We start from the raw sequence: 15992 nt of genomic DNA, 5'->3' as shown, positions 1-15992 counted from the left end.
AAGGAATGTCCAGCCATGAAAACAAAAGATGGGGATTACTGAGCATAGTTATCTAAAGTCTGCTGTAGGTAAAAACATTAACTTAATTTATTAGGACTCAAGGATAGCGTTTGATATGGTCCCTGTCTGGATGGGGAGCTAAAGTGAAGAATGTAACTGTTTGGCTAGTACAAGAATTGTGAGACTGGTAAAGAACTATACATAAATGAGATACTTGCTGATTCAACCTTGTCATTATATGAGGCTGAAGGGGAAGTGTCTAGTAGAGTTTCCCCAGAATTGGTCTTGGGAATGATCTTGTCTATATTTCCTTTTGATAAGCTTCAAAAAGAAGTTTTAATGCAGCTTTTAGAATCAAATTAGAAGGTATCAGTATACATAGGAACAAAGTGTCCTGTAGAAGAAATTGGAATGCCTTGAGAACTAGAGAGGAAGAAATTGTGGAACTAGCATCATGCAATTAGGAACACAATTTCTGCTGTCATTTAGAGTCTATGCAGGTTTAGTTGACAGGTGAAGATTTGGTTCGCTAGCTTTTTGGTGCACTGATGACTGAGAACAATGAAGCCACCAGCATACTCTAGTCAGGAAAAAAGCAGACTTTAGGTATTAAACATGTGTTATGGCAAGTATTCCTACTAGAGAAGGAATGTTTTAATGCTGTTTTTACAAGGCAGTGGTATGACCTCTGCTGGATTATTGTGTATAGCTTTCAGGTGAGAGAATTTAAATAGGTGGATGCTCAGAGCAAGGCTGTTTAGGATAACCAGCTAATGACAGAGATTAGTGTACAACAATATGGGAGCTGGGTGGGAGCTTAGGCTGGAAGAGGCTAGAAACTTTCTTCCAAAATTGTACCTTGAAAGGAGAGTGAAGACCAGGAAAGAGCAAAAAGTCCTTAATTGAGAAGATTTGCTTTGGCTGTATGTGAAAGTAGAGGATTGGATGTGGTTGCTCAGAAGTCATTCCATTCCTAAAATGTTCTTGGTGGAATACATAAATTAAAATGTTCATTTTGTGTCTTGACAAGCACAGTTTAGCCTCCACTGTTTTGCAACCCTAGAAACGTGTAACTTGCATTTGCTCTTGTTAATGTTCAGTAAACTACAACTTTATTTCTTTTAATAGATCCTGCTGTGTTGAAGGCATCTGGTAAATCAAATGGTCCCCCAGTGGTTGGTGCTCACTTAACATCTTTGGCTTTACCTGGCAAGCCTGAAAGTGTTGTCTCTCTCACTAGTCAGTGCAGCTACAGTAGCACCATTGTTCATGTTGGAGACAAAAAACCACAACCTGAATTAGGTATGATTTTTACTAATAAATTTTCTTCAAAATGGTGATTGCTAGCAAGTTTAAACTTCAGACATGTGAGCAGCTAGTATCTGCTTGTGACTGACACTTTCTTACAGCTAAAATGTTCCTGTGGAAATGGAATAAATAGGGACAGAATTTGTATCTTAAACTTACAGCAAAATTATTACAGAATTGTAATAGTTTAAAAATGCATATACAGGGCTTTTTTTACTTCATCTTATTTTTCTCCTCCTATTTCTGTAGAAATGATAGAAGATGGTCCAAGTGGAGCAGAACTCTTAGAAGGCCAACTTCTTGCCCCTTCATCTAGCTCTGCGCATGTAAATCAAGAAAAGGAGCCGTTTAAAAAACTGGGACTTACAAAGGAAGTCCTTGCAGTGCATACGCAAAAAGAGGAGCAGAGCTTTTTGAATAAGTTTAAAGAAATCAAGAGATTTAATATTTTTCAGTCCCACTGCAATTACTACTTACAAGATAAACCAAAAGGACGGCCTGGTGAACGTGGTATGGCAATAGTTTTCATGATACAGCTTGTATTTATATATGAAGTAAATCCTGTTGAGAGGATGTTTCCATTTTTAGCTATTGTGGGGCCACTGTGAATAGCGACAGTTGCATAGTATTTTTAATGTCCACAGAAAAATTCTTTCTGCTAAATCTTGCTTGAATATTGAGAGTGGAATATAGCTTTTAATGTAATAACTGACATTTTAGTAACTAATGTTTTGATTTTTATCTGTTCACTATACTATTACTGTCATGCATCTACTTTCAAGGGACAAAAGACATACTTAAGCATGTTTGCTTTACTGTATCTATGCTTGCATTCCCTTGCTTTTCTTCTCTTCTGTCTTTCCTTTTTTTTTTTTTTCAGGTTTCTGATTTTGTTTTGTTTCCAGCCCCTTTGCTTTACATCCAGTTTCCCCCACTCCACTATTGTATAATCAGTGAAACAATCTGATCATTGGTTGCCTTTGAGTTAATAATGTGATCAGTGGGATGGAAGTGGCACAGACTAGCAGTAATGGTGAGATTGTTCTGTTTATTAGGACTAGAACTCCAGATGGCATTTTCAGAAGTGCTTGATACTGATCTGACTTTGTTCCCATTTCAGTCCTGACTTGGAACAGAAGTCAGACACTGCTAAGTATTTTTTGCAAATTCTTATCTTGCATTTTTTTATTTAAATAGTTATGCAGGTCCTTGATTTAGGAAACCTGTTCTGGAGCCCTTTAGTCTCCTTGAATTCTTTATACTTGATGAATTTCAGCCTATCTAAATAAGCTTTAGACAAACTAAAAGTTTGAGCAGCTTTTAGTACCAGAAGATATTTTATGGATTTCCTCATGTCTGTAATCAGATGAACTGACAGCCTTTACGTAGGAAAGAGTTGCTTGGTGCAGATTTCTCCTAAAATAAGGTTGTAAAGGTAGCATGCTTTTTCCCCTCCCTCACCTTTTCAATTATGGACCTGCATGACCTTAACTCTCTAGAAATGCTTTCAGTCATGTCCCATACTGCATTCGCTGTAATAGCTGGAGTAATTGTAAGTTTGTCCCTCTGTGAGCCACTGTTATGTAACGTTGTGCCGTTTGCTTGACACACATTTGAGCCTGATTTGATCCACTGCTGCTGTCTTTTCTTCCATGGTGCGTCAGCATGGTTTTCATTGCCCAGTTAGCTCAGCTCTTGTGATAGAGGTAAAAGTGAACTGACTCCTTCCCAAATGCTTCAGTTTGGGTAGGCTAAGTCCAGAACTGCGGTTTTGAGCAACTTCTAGGGATGGCAAGGTGAAAGGGATACATCAGATTGCAAGTAGGATCCTTCCTGATTTTTTCTTTTCTTTTTTTAGGTGGCCGTGCACAAAGAAATGGCACTTCTGGAATGGATCAGCCTTGGAAGAAAAGTGGAAAGAACAGGAAATCAAAGCGCATTAAACCACAGGAGTCTTCGGACAGTACAACTTCTGGAACTAAATTCCCTCATCGGTTCCCTCTTCAAGGTTTAAATACTACTGCTTGGTCACCATCAGACACTTCACAAACGAGCTATTCAGCAATGTCTTTTCCCACGGTTATGCCTGCATATCCACTTCCTGTTTTTCCAGCAGCAGGGACTGTGCCACCAGCTCCTGAGACTTCAGTCTCTGGATTTAATCAGTTGCCAGACTCTGGAAATACTTGCCCTGTGCAACCATCCCAGTTCTCTGCACCCCTCATGACACCTGTCGTAGCTCTTGTGCTCCCCAACTATGTCTACCCAGAGATGAACAATAACTTACCTCAAACACTGTACCACAGCCAACCCAACTTCCCTGCCCATTCCACTTTCTCTTCACAGACAGTATTTCCAACACAGCCGCCATTCACTACACCCAGCCCTTTCCCACAACAGGCGTTTTTTCCAGCACAGCCATTCCATTATAATCCACCAGCAGAGAGTGAAAAGGTTCCTGTCACAGAGCCACGAAATGAGCCATCCCGTTCCTGCACTCCACAGTCAGTGGGTCCTCAAGACCAGGCTTCACCACCTCTATTCCAGTCAAGGTGCAGTTCTCCTCTGAATCTTCTCCAGTTAGAAGAAACTACAAAAACTGCTGAAAGTGGAGCTCCTGCGGGTTTACGTGGAGCTTTAAGTGAGGAAGGAGCCATAGGCAAAATCATGACAACCGATCGCTGTAATGGAAAGGGATCCTTACCAGTAAGTATGCTGATGGGTTTTGGTTTTGGTTTTTTTTTTAATTAAAGTTTTCACATTCTTGAACATACATGAAGTTGTTAATACGTAGAAATGCCTGAAATGGATCCTTCCCCCCCTGCCATTTTCCTGTCTCTGCTACATTGTTTTCAATCCTTTCACTTGTGGGACCTATTTTTTAATGATATACAGTAATCGGTGAATATAATGCCAGGAGATGGACTCACAGCTGTAGTTAGTAAATTCATACTTCAGCAGACTGAATAAAACATGAAATCCAATCATTAGAATAGTCTTAACCTTTAAAAAGTAAAACCACCTTGCTGCTGTTCTTCTAAAGTTACACTAGGAAGCTTGGAAATACATCCTGAAACAGTTTTGTTCCCCCTTTTTTTAAAAAGGTATGAATATGGATAAGCCCATTGAAAAGCACTGAAATAGATTTAAAATAATACGAGCACTTTATTTTTAGCAAAAAGTTTTGGGCTAGTGAATTTGTGTGGAGGGAGAAACAATCTATAAATGGTCTGAAAGAAGCTGATTTAAAATAAAATCACATCTTTTTTTACAAACAAGCAGCCAAAGTAAAGGAAGAATGAATTATTGCTTGCAGACCATAACTTCATTTTTGTTTTATTTGGTGCACTAAAACTGTGATGAGCTATTTGGTTAACTTCAGGTTTTTTTATTTCTTGGCTCATTCACATTTGATGAATCAGTTTAACAAATAACCTTGCAGAAACTTCAGATGGAGTAATATGTCCATAAAGGTTTTATGACAGAAATATGTAGACTAATATTAGCGTTTTCTAAGGGCACCATAGAGTATCTTTGTAAATGTTAAGTCACTGATGGGATGGAGTTGCAACCTAAACCTTTTAGACTGGCTCCTTCATCCCTTGTGCTTTTCTTGTGCTGTGGTTTATAACTGGTCTCTGCATCTAATGGTGCAGTTATAAAATAGAACTTGTGGGTTCACTGCTGATAAAAGGAAAGCAGGCATTGGAAAGGGTGGCTTTTACTTTTAGGCCTATCTGAGATCTAAACTACTGTAAGTAATCAGTAAAAAGTATTGTTAGTGTTGATGCTAGCAGCTGATTAGATTACTTTCTTTGTGCAGTGAGTCATAAGCAAGTATCTACATTAGAAGCCATAAAGGAGGCGGAGGAAGGAAAAACTTCTGAAAATGCTTGTTCCCTATACTGTGGGGAACATTTAGATCTCCATGTTAAACTTTTCTCCCTGGTTAGTTTCCAGATGATTTATTTTACCTAAAGTTCTTGATATTGATCCTTAATGGGGACAAATGGAGGGAGAACAGAGACAAATGGATTTTGTTACATCTATGTTTTTATAGAGAAACTCCCAGACTTGATTGATACAGTGCAAAAACTTGTCACATTCTGTTATTACATGCTTGTTATCTCATGATCTTGAGAACAAATACATTTGGTTTTCATTGGAAAAAATCTCTATCACACTAGTTGTGCAAATGCCACTTATGGAGCAGTTTTCAGGGATATATGCATCCAGTGCTGTATTTGGGCTAACGTATTCTGTGCGCTATATAACATCTCTGAAATCTTATGTCTATAAGGAATTCCGAATTGTGCTATGGTATAACAGTGCCTTCTGTGACAGTCTGTAACTGTAAGCATGGTCTGAAATGCCTCTGCTGGATTAAAAGGAGCTTGATAACAAAACTTAATAGTAACAATTTTCCTGGCAAATTCTTTTGAATTTCTTTGAACTGTTAGTTCCTGTTATTTAGAAACCTGAAAAATGTAACTTTCTGTAATTTCCTCGTCACTTACTGGAAAATGAGGACAATATGGGCATTTGTTCAGGAATGTGTTAAGGATAAAGCTAGTTCTTTCCATTATTATGTATTTTGCTAAGTTCTCTCAACCTTAACTTCTAATATTTAATCTTCAAACTGACTTGCATTGAGAGTAGTAGCAGTGAGGGACAGTTGATCCAAATCTCTTTGAGGTAGATTATAGTTAGGAGCAGCTGCTAGTGTGTCTTAGGTGGCTTGGGTAAATTCTGACTTGTCCAGGACAACAGGAGCTGTCAAAACTGAATAGCAAATGCCTTCCTTACTTCCTCACTAAACTGTATCTTTTTTTAAAGAGGAATTGAATTGAAATCTCAGTCTCACTGAAGGACCACTTGCCTGCCTATCAGTCCACTTCATTATTCCTCAGTTGGTCTTGCCGTGTGTTATGGGTGGTTGTCTGTCTTTGAATAACTGTGTAAACATTCGTATATAAAGTGAAATGGATTAATACTAAATAGCCTTGGGTTTTGGGTTTGCTTTTGGGTTTTTTTCATTTTATTTTTTCTCCATCCCCTTATTACTAGCTTGAATCTCCAATGGATGCTCAAAATAGTGATGCACTCTCCATGTCCAGTGTCCTGCTTGATATTTTACTTCAAGAAGATGCATGTTCAGGCACTGGTTCAGCTTCTTCAGGGAGTGGTGTATCTGCAGCTGCTGAGTCTCTGGGGTCTGGATCCAATGGCTGTGGCATGTCAGGCAGCAGAACAGGTAACACTGGCAGTGAGTACTCTTAGCATTTTAGAAGAGTTGGAGTGTAAGGTATTGCAAACACCACTTGAACATCAACTGCTTTATGTAAAAATCTTTATTGTCTTTAATTCTTATTACATAGTTTATTCTTGCTTTCTTTTTAATAATGATTACATAACATGAAATTTTTTCTGTTGTGCTTGATTTACAGTATAGAGTCTTTTTAAAGTGTACATAAAATAGCCATTAAGGTATATGTAGGTATGACAGAATAATGAAGAGAAAATACTGTATTCCTTCATATTTCATTTCAGAGTTTTTAATTTAAGTTTTAATTTTAAACTAATAATTCTGTTGAAATTTAATGGAGACTTAGCTTGAGAATTTGAGTTTTAAAAATATAATACAGTTACTTAGGAGTGGAAGTTCCCTCTGCTTAAAAAATGAAATAAAATAGTGGTTTATTTATACTTTCAGTTCTCTTTAATCTTCTCTATTTTCAAAAGCATTCAGATACTTTATGTATTTGACAATTTATAATGAAACTTTAAATTTCTTTTTAAAGGTAGTAGTGAAACTAGTCATACCAGCAAATACTTCGGGAGTATTGATTCCTCAGAAAATCATCATAAAACCAAAATGAAGGCAGAAATGGAAGAAAGTGAGCACTTCATTAAATATGTCCTTCAGGATCCTATATGGCTTTTGATGGCAAACACAGATGACACTGTTATGATGACTTACCAGATACCTTCACGGTAATTCCAATGTCATAGTCCTTCATGAACTTTATGTATGTTGGGAGGAGCAGGGTATATAGAAGGAAAGATACATACGAATCTCTGCCTCAATAGAAGTAAATTGGTTTTAATGTGTAGCTCAGTGTCAAGAAGTATTCTTGCTTCCTTTATCTTTTGTGTACTATACAAGAAGTTCTCAAAAAGTAAAAATTACTTGATTAGGCTTACCTGTATCAATTACCCGAGTTGAAATTAGCTGTGTGTATTTTTTGAAGTTTTTTTACAGTTAGTGATTTGTAACTGCTTAGCTAGAAATCCTCGTAGTCTGGTTAATAGATCCTGGCAAGTATGCTTAGATCTAATGGTGGTCTGTAGCATGGAAAATCTGTACTCCCCGGCTGTTGTCCTTGAGATGTCACATTCAGTGGCACGCTGCTTTCTCTGCCTTGTGGTTTTTATCGCTGGGTTGTTAAGTTCCACATGTTCGATCCTCTCCCTAAATTCCCATTCAAATAGGACAAGGAAGTAAAAGGTAAAAATCCTAAGGTTTCTGTTAGAAAAAACTTTATTAAAAAAAAATTAATTCCCTTCTTCAATGGCAAAGAGCAGATAGAGGGGGAGAGGGGGTGACAAGTCTGCAGATTAAAAAAAAAAATCTTGCTTATTTTTCTTGGGAGCAGTGAATGGTATTTTGAAAGGAATGGGAAGTTTCAGTAAAGACAAGCCTTTTGAAAGGGAGGGAAAACAACCTTTCAAAATACAGAAGCACAGGGATGATGGGGGGAAAAATATAGAATACATTGTAAGAACTTTAGAATTTTTCCCTAGATTTAAAAATACCTTGGCATTTAGGTTTTTGTAGCCTGAAGTGTTGACAACTATAGATGGGAATTCCAGTAGACTGTAAGAGTAGCAAAGCCTGCCAAGGAGAACATAGTAGAAAACAGGATTTTGTGTTAAGAAGAGTTAAGCTTGCTGTCAGAGCGTGATGCCCAAGAAGAGAAGTGTAAAGCCAACCTGTTCTTCGTTGTGCTGTAAGGAACAGATATAGTACTGGGTTTCTTGGAACTTGCTTTCTATTGTCATCTTTTACAGAGGTATACAGCTTGTAAATGTTTGGTGTGGTGTGTATTTTTTTTTATAGTTTCTGAATCAAGGTGGGGCATTGTGGGGAGAGGGAACTTTGGTTGCTGAAATAGAGCAGTGTTTTCTAAATCTCTCCCTCTCAGTCCTGCAGTTTAATCCATTCATGATGACCTTCTTAAATACACCTTACTAGTTCTGCTTTAGTATCTCATATGTGCATCTAGTGTCTGGTTTGGGTTCTCCTCCCAGTGAAGGGAAGGTTGGAACTTACTGCAGCAGCAGCAGAGGAAAACTGGCGTTCTTGGTGATTTCACCAGTGGTGCTGCCTGAATAGCTCTAAGAAAAGTGTTTTCACTGATGGGACTTGAAAAGACAGTGAGCCAGCAGAGATGCATTAAAGTTGTCTGTAAATGCAGAAAGCTGCTGAAATAACCACACTTAATTTTCTTCCAATATAAGATGTGTAAGCTTAACATTCCAGACAAAAACAGTCTTCAAAAATGTTAGTATTTGACTGTGTAACCTTATATAGGCATAAAGCCCAGAAACTGTTGAAGCTCAATTTCTACATACACTTTATTTTAGAGATTTGGAAACAGTTTTAAAAGAAGATAAGCAGAAATTAAAGCAAATGCAGAAACTACAGCCAAAGTTTACAGAAGAACAAAAAAGAGAGCTTATTGAAGTTCATCCATGGATCCAGCAAGGTGGACTGCCAAAAACTGTTGCTAATTCTGTAAGTTTAAATGAGTGAGTTACTTTTGCATGTATAACAGTGCTTAAATTATTAGCTGCCTATGTTAGACTCTTCCATTCCTGTTGCTATGAAAGCTTGGTCAATTATGCAGAGAAAAAAATTAATTCAAATGTCCGTGCAGTTGTTTCTGGCTTGATTTAATTTACCATAAGTCTTCTTTCCAATGGGAGAGTTAGTGGTGAACACAGTATAAGAAATTTCCTTCCTATTTTTAAATTTCTGTGTATCTGTTTGAAATCCTTTATCAACAGAGCCAGAAACTTCACTACATAAAAATCTCTGGTTTTTTGTGCAGAAATTTATCCCCATTGCTTTCTAGAAAGTACAAAAATAATGGGAGCACCCTGTTCCTTTTTTCTATCAGACTTCTCATGCAGGATCATCTCTTGCCTTGATTCTATAAGTGGATTAATGGCTTGAAAAGCAAAAAAGAAACCAAACCAAAACAAAGCATCCTTGCAGTTTTATTTGTTGTCTGTGTATTTTACTTATTCACTCACAAATGCCTGATTGCATTCTCTTTTCCCTAAGCTTTCCATCATTTGTAGCTGTTTTGCACATAAGTTATCAAATGCAGGGGCTCTCTTTGCACATGAGTATTTCAAAAGTCAGTGTAACAGAATTGCAGTGGAATCCTAATCCTGATGTTAACATTACTGGCACATTAATACTATAGCATCCAATTTGTGTTAGTGTACAGTTGCTTCAGTCTCTTAAGTATTGCAACTGACGTGAACATATTACTGCAGGGTTAGCAACCAAATGGAAGAAAAGGTGATTGGAAGTGCTTGTAAAATGTCAGCATTAAAAATGATCTATGACATAACTGCTTCCAGTAGAGTTCTCAAGTACTTGTATTGATTTACTACTCATTATAAAATGATTGTGTGGGGGAAAGTTGGGGAGTGGAATATATCTGGTAGTTGCAGCACAGATGTAAAGGTTCCCTTGGAATCAGAGATTGCATGCTAATAGGCTGTTGTTTGGAAAAGCTTTTTTTTAATTTGACTTACAAATAATAATATTATTTCTATATTTTAATTAATTTTAAATTATTATAATATTGATAAAATATTATTCCATAATTTTTTTAGGAATGTATTTTTTGTGAGGACAATATACAAAGCAATTTTTATACATCATATGATGAAGAAATCCATGAAATGGACCTTAATGAAATGATTGAAGACAGTGGGGAAAACAACTTGGTTTCCCTGAGTCAAGTCAATGAAGAACAAACATAGCCTTTGAGCCTGTTTTCACAGCTGCTTCAAAACTACAGTGATGATCCATAAAGGTTTTAATCTTGTATCCAGCAAGACGAATCCAGTTCATAAAAACAAATGTGTTTTTCTTGCTCTAGAAGAGTCATTTGTGAATGAATCTCTTTTTAAATGGTGGCAATCTCTTCCCAGTAAGGACATTGTTGAAGATGGTGTAGCTTTTCTTTAAAAAAGAAAGACTCCTATTTTACACTTACATGCCTCAAGTATTTATAAACTATACAAATGTTCATTGATGCCTACTGTTTTTTGTAGAGTGGATTAATGAGTACTGAAAATCCCCTTACGTACAGACAGTTCTTCAAGTCTCCTTTTGGTAATGATTCAGCATTATAAATTGTTCTAGCAATTTTGCTTAGTGGCTCTTTAGCATTGTTCTTAATATTTGAAGTGGTCCAGCATAGTAGAAGAAATAACCTTCAAGCAAATAAATTCACACTTGCCCTTCTCATACCAGTTGATCCTATCCTCTTTGTTTCCTATAGTTCCGAAATGTAGGAACCTTTTTTCTCTAAGAAATGTTGAACTGATTTTGTTAGGTGGTCTTGAGTTAAAATACTTATGTGAATGTGTAAGAAGGTATAGATGAGTGCTGACAACTTTGTAGCCTTTTATTTAAATGGACACTGCAATACTATGAACTGTTTATTACCTTGAAGCATCATTTATGAGAATTTATACACAAGAAATCTTTATGCTTAAAGATTTAAAAAACTAAGACCACAGAGGATGACTGTGTATGCTCCAGTGACTGTTAGACAAAGCTTGGTATAACTTTAACCTTTTTTTCTGATTTGTTCTGTCAGGAGGTTGGCCATCAGTTTTTCCTGTGTGGCTAAACGAATATCAGACTTGTATGTGGGAAGAAAAGATTAGACACTTCTTGTCATTTGAAGATCTTATAAAAAATAATTGATTTTGAGAATAGCATTGACTTTCACTATATTTGAATTGCATAGTCTAAAACTTAGCGTGGCTGGAATCCTTTGCTGTCAAGGATTTAATTTCAATGCCTCTGAGATTGTATTGACTTGAATATGTGTACTTTATGTTCTTGTGCTGTTTATACATGTTGGATGTGGGAAGAGAACACAAAAGAGCAACTTTAATATGTTGGTTAGTTAAAGGACGTTTAGTTGCAGTATTGCTAGATGTCAGCTGTAGGTCTTGGGGTGAAAAACGTATGGAGAAATTCAATTAACTTTGATATGTTTGTCTTAAAATATTTTTCATGGAAAGCATTTTCTTTTTTATTAGGATAACATTTCTATTCACTGAAATTTAAGGTTATTTTCATTCTATAAAAATATTTCTCTTTGCATATAAAGAGGATGTGAAGTTAGATCTGACACCACCAAAAACATACAGAAGTGACTGGCTTAGTGGAAGAAATAATTTGTGTAAAGTAATTAGTTATTAATTGGACAGTGTCATGAGGAAATTTGCATTGGAGACAGGTTCTGCAGATAGTAGAGTGTGTGAACTTGTGAAACAAGTAGAATAACCATTTAAAAAATAAGTATCTTGAATGTAGTGTGAAACACTACCCAGCAAGATCTGATTCCTGTCTTTAATAGTTTAGCAAGGTCAAACTTAAATATATGTAAATATAAACTGAATGAGAGATTTTAAAATGTTGGTGTTCAAGTCAAATGTATTAAATGTTTTAATCATAAATGGAACAGTGCAGCTATACCAACATATTAAAAATATTCCATTTTTACATGTAAACAGAAATAATTTTAATTGGACCAGGGTTTGGGAAAAATAAAAGCTTTATATAAAAGGAGTGCATCATAATTATACAAATTATTTTCAGGGACTCCTGAACCACTTTGAACTTCTTTGCTTTAGCATGTTGTTTTTTCTGGTTTTGTTTTGGGTTGGTTTTTTTTTATCTACCACCCCCCCCCCCCCCCCAAGTGACCATCTTGTAACCATAACTTAGTGAAAGGAAGAGAAAAGTATATTTAGAGCATTTTGTGGATGTGCTTACTTATGGACTTAATCTTGCATCCTTAAAGTGTTTGCATTTACAGGGTGGTATTAAAATATTTTCCTGTAACTTTAAATCTACATGCCTCCATTTATAGATAAGATTCTGAAGCTGTAATTTTTCCAAACTGTTGTAAGATGACTTATTTGTGATGACACTTTGTCAACATGTCAACAATGTTTTCTGTACACTGTGCAATATATTTTGGTTTTGCCACTTGTGACTAATTTTTATGACTTTGCTTTTTAGAAAACTGGTAAATAAAACAGATATATTTTTAGTTGCCTTTTTGTTCCTTGAGCCTTCTACTCCATGTAAGAAGCAAAAATATATGCATTACTGATAGTATGTGAACTGGTATTTCAAACTGAAAAACTTGCAAGCTATGAAGTTAGTTGTGGCTTACTGTCCTGAAGAAAAATTGTTGCCAGCTTGTCTGACCTGTCAGTTTATGGTCAAATGGAAGACTGAAGCTTTATGTTGACTAGCCATTCTGAAAACATGTATAAATGTATTGCCTGGAAGAGTGTATGCAGCTGGGTTGTCTGTTTGTTGTTCAAAACCACCGGAAGACACATTGTCCTTTTTGCTTTGTTTAATGTCAGCTATGGGTACCTTTTCTCCTGCAGCCCTTTGTGGCTTTATACTGGTAGCTTAGAGGTGAAGAATTCCAGTTATGCTCCTTGAATTTGCTTTGTACAGTGATTATTAGTCTTCTGTCGTCATGTGAAGTGTCATGTCTTCTGAAGATTGCTGAAACTCATCAAGCTAGTGTACTTCCCTGTTGATGTTCTTGTTTTATGCTCTGATGAGTGGAGAAAGTGGGGAGGCTTTAAGATTTCTATTTTATCACTTTGAGCAGTGATGTAGTTTAGTGGGTGTAGGATGCTGCTTTGGACCGCACCTCCAGTTTAGGAGGTTACTCAGGTTATGAGACCCTCATTAGGTCTTTTTTTCCAGGACTGTGTTTTGAGAGGTTTGTGGGTGTTTTAAAACAGAACAAGCTAGTGCAAACCATAGTTTGGTCATGAGGGACCCAGATATTTCTGTGAGCTGCAAAATCAAGGTGTTTCTGTACTACAAAACAGTTCACCGCACAGGTGAATTGCCTTCACACCAAGGGTAGAATTGTAGTATTGTGCACTCTGTTGTCAAGACGTGCATTTTAAAGCATGCTTGTTCAACACATCATCCAAGCCCCTTTGAAGTCTTCTGAATTGACCCTAAATACATGAGCAGTTCTGTGTTTGTGAAGTCTGAAAACACTTTTGTCCTAACAGCACCTTGGTTCCTTGCTTAGCTAAACATGCAGAGGAGGGATGTATTGATGAAGCAGTTGACAGAACTACAAATCGGAGTGTCACGCACATATACAGGGTATCTGTGCAACTCAGTAGAGAAGGTGTTGTGCTAGCATTTGGATGTGAGTTTTGACAACTGATATATAATGTGGGGAACTAAAGTGTTGCTGGTGCAATAAATTACCAGGTAACGTTTCACAATTATTTCTGCTTCTGGTAACTTTTTGCAATCATAAATGTAGTAAGAGTACAAGTTAAATGTGGTTGCAGGTATTCACATACTCCTCCTTGGTGATGTGCCTTCTGTCAGCACTCAAAGATAATGGCTTGCTTTACACGCCAGAACTGTTGGGAACAGTCTTTTGTTAGAGAGTTTCTCCCACCTCAGTAGCCCCTAGGCGTCACTGGTGCCCTGTGATTATATTTGGCAGTTTTGCTACCCCTGTTTTTCTTCTATTCAGCTTCTTGTATTTTGGGGCTATTGAGTTTGCTATGACATTATTTAATGTAAAGGGAAAGATCTGTGGCTTGAATTTCAGATAAGATGAGGAAAATTCATAATGAAGGGCTGTTAGCCCAATGATAGTGAATGCAAGTACAAGCTTTGTGCTTGGGAAAGGGAAACAGACTACTGGAAAAGCATCAGATTTTAGTCCACTTATTTGGAGTGGGGGGAAAAAAAAAGGTCTCCGTACTGAGAATTAAGATCCTTGGTTGTTCTTTTGTCCCTTTAGCAAGGGTGGAAAGAACATAAGGCATTGATAAGCCTCTGACTCAGCACGGTGAAATGACTTGCATGCTTCTGGCAAAGTGACAAGCAGATGAGTTAAAAGGAGAATAATGTTTGTAGGTGTAACTTCCAGAAATTCCAGTGTTTACTTGCTCACTAGTGGTTAGGAGCTTGAGAAAGATATTTGAGTTATTGAACGAGGTAATGAACAGCTCATCAGCTCCTTTCACTTGGGGCTTTGGAAGAGGACAGTATTTTTAGGGGTGGTGTACAAGGTGTATAACAACTTTGTCAGTGGGCTTCACTGGTGCAACTTCAAAAAAACCAAACCAAAACAAAAAAAAACCAAAACCCCACCCCACCCACCCCCCAAAAAACCAAAAAAAACCCAAACAAAACCCAACTTCTGCCAGGCCTCCTAAGTGGAAAAGAAGTATAAGACTGGGTAGAAATAGACAACTGAATTCTTAATCATGGGTATTTCTCTTGGCATCTGCTGAAAAAAATTGGAGTTACATCAGGCTGCCATGTGCAATAGGAGTGTGCATGATGGGGTTTCATTCTACAGTATTTCTGGCTCTGGATTATATCTAGTAGTTGCAGACAAAAAGCACCTGCTGTGGCAGTGCATGAATACTGTTTAACCTTAGTGGACAGTATGAAAACAGTTGCTATTCACTAATAAAGAAAATGTTTTTTTAGCTGAAGAACACACTGTGACAGAGGTCCAATGTCCTGAGGCACTGTGAAAGAGCAGTTCAGGTGGAACACCCTTTGCTTCTAGTGTTACTCACAGGACATGCGTTTACACCTGTAAAAACAAACAACAAAACCCCACCACCAAAAACCCCCAACTCTTGTCAGCACTGGATTAACCAAGATGAGCAGGTGCTGTGGCATAACTGTGATGCATTTCCATTGATGGGTACAATGATTTCTGTGTAATACAGAATGGGGAAGTTAGTAGTGACAGTTCTCAAGCACCTGCCGCAGCTTGGGTAGATAGCTTGGTGGGGAGCCTTAGCCTTAGAGGGCCATACTACTTTGCACTTCATTTGTTGTTTTAACTAGACAAAAGGAGACAAATCTGAGGATGGATTAGAATTTCCTGGTATTCCAGGATTTGTCAAGGTGTGTTTCTGTAGTCTGTGTATTAAAGCAGTAAGATAGAATATATTTATTACCCACTTTAAATTATTACAATGGTCTAAGTAAATTGTTTGTGTTACTGTTGCACTGTCAACTTCAAAAATTCTACCTCTGTCCAAGAAAGTATTGGCTGTACTTTTTTTTTTTTAACATGTTTGGCCATTGCTTGTCTAAGGTAAGGTCTACTGCTTTCCCTTCTGTTGTCACCAGCTGAGTCCCTTTGAAATTTCCTATGCCTTTTTGCATAGGGGAAACAAAAGAAAACCAGACCTAGAAACGAGAAAACCCAGGAAGCCAATCATGTAAGTGCTGGATAAATTTAGGAAATGCATTTCTCTAGTTGGCTTTAATCTTTAATTTTCTTAGCTGCAGGAAGCCGAAGAAGGGTTGGGTGGCCTGTGCTTAC

At 37.2% G+C, this 15992-nt stretch overlaps 1 protein-coding gene across 5 annotated transcripts in view; it reads left to right on the top strand.

Annotated features, from left to right (window-relative positions):
- PER2 (period circadian clock 2) overlaps positions 1 to 12686 on the top strand; it is a 43576-nt gene extending 30890 nt beyond the window's left edge. For all 5 annotated transcript variants that reach the window (XM_010568255.1, XM_010568254.1, XM_010568252.1 and 2 more), the window contains 7 exons: positions 1129 to 1302; positions 1558 to 1818; positions 3167 to 4014; positions 6376 to 6562; positions 7110 to 7302; positions 8956 to 9106; positions 10222 to 12686. In XM_010568255.1, the coding sequence (XP_010566557.1) occupies positions 1129 to 1302; positions 1558 to 1818; positions 3167 to 4014; positions 6376 to 6562; positions 7110 to 7302; positions 8956 to 9106; positions 10222 to 10371 (1964 nt within the window). In that variant the 3' untranslated portion in view covers positions 10372 to 12686. The remainder of the gene's footprint in view (positions 1 to 1128; positions 1303 to 1557; positions 1819 to 3166; positions 4015 to 6375; positions 6563 to 7109; positions 7303 to 8955; positions 9107 to 10221) is intronic.
- The last annotated feature ends 3306 nt before the right edge of the window (positions 12687 to 15992 follow it).

This window comes from Haliaeetus leucocephalus, unplaced genomic scaffold, assembly GCF_000737465.1.
Source record: "Haliaeetus leucocephalus isolate CR32 unplaced genomic scaffold, Haliaeetus_leucocephalus-4.0 Scaffold240, whole genome shotgun sequence".
In the NCBI taxonomy this organism is placed as follows: Eukaryota; Metazoa; Chordata; class Aves; order Accipitriformes; family Accipitridae; genus Haliaeetus; species Haliaeetus leucocephalus.
The sequence above is the reverse complement of the archived record's forward strand: the minus strand, read 5'-3'. Positions and strand labels throughout refer to the sequence as shown.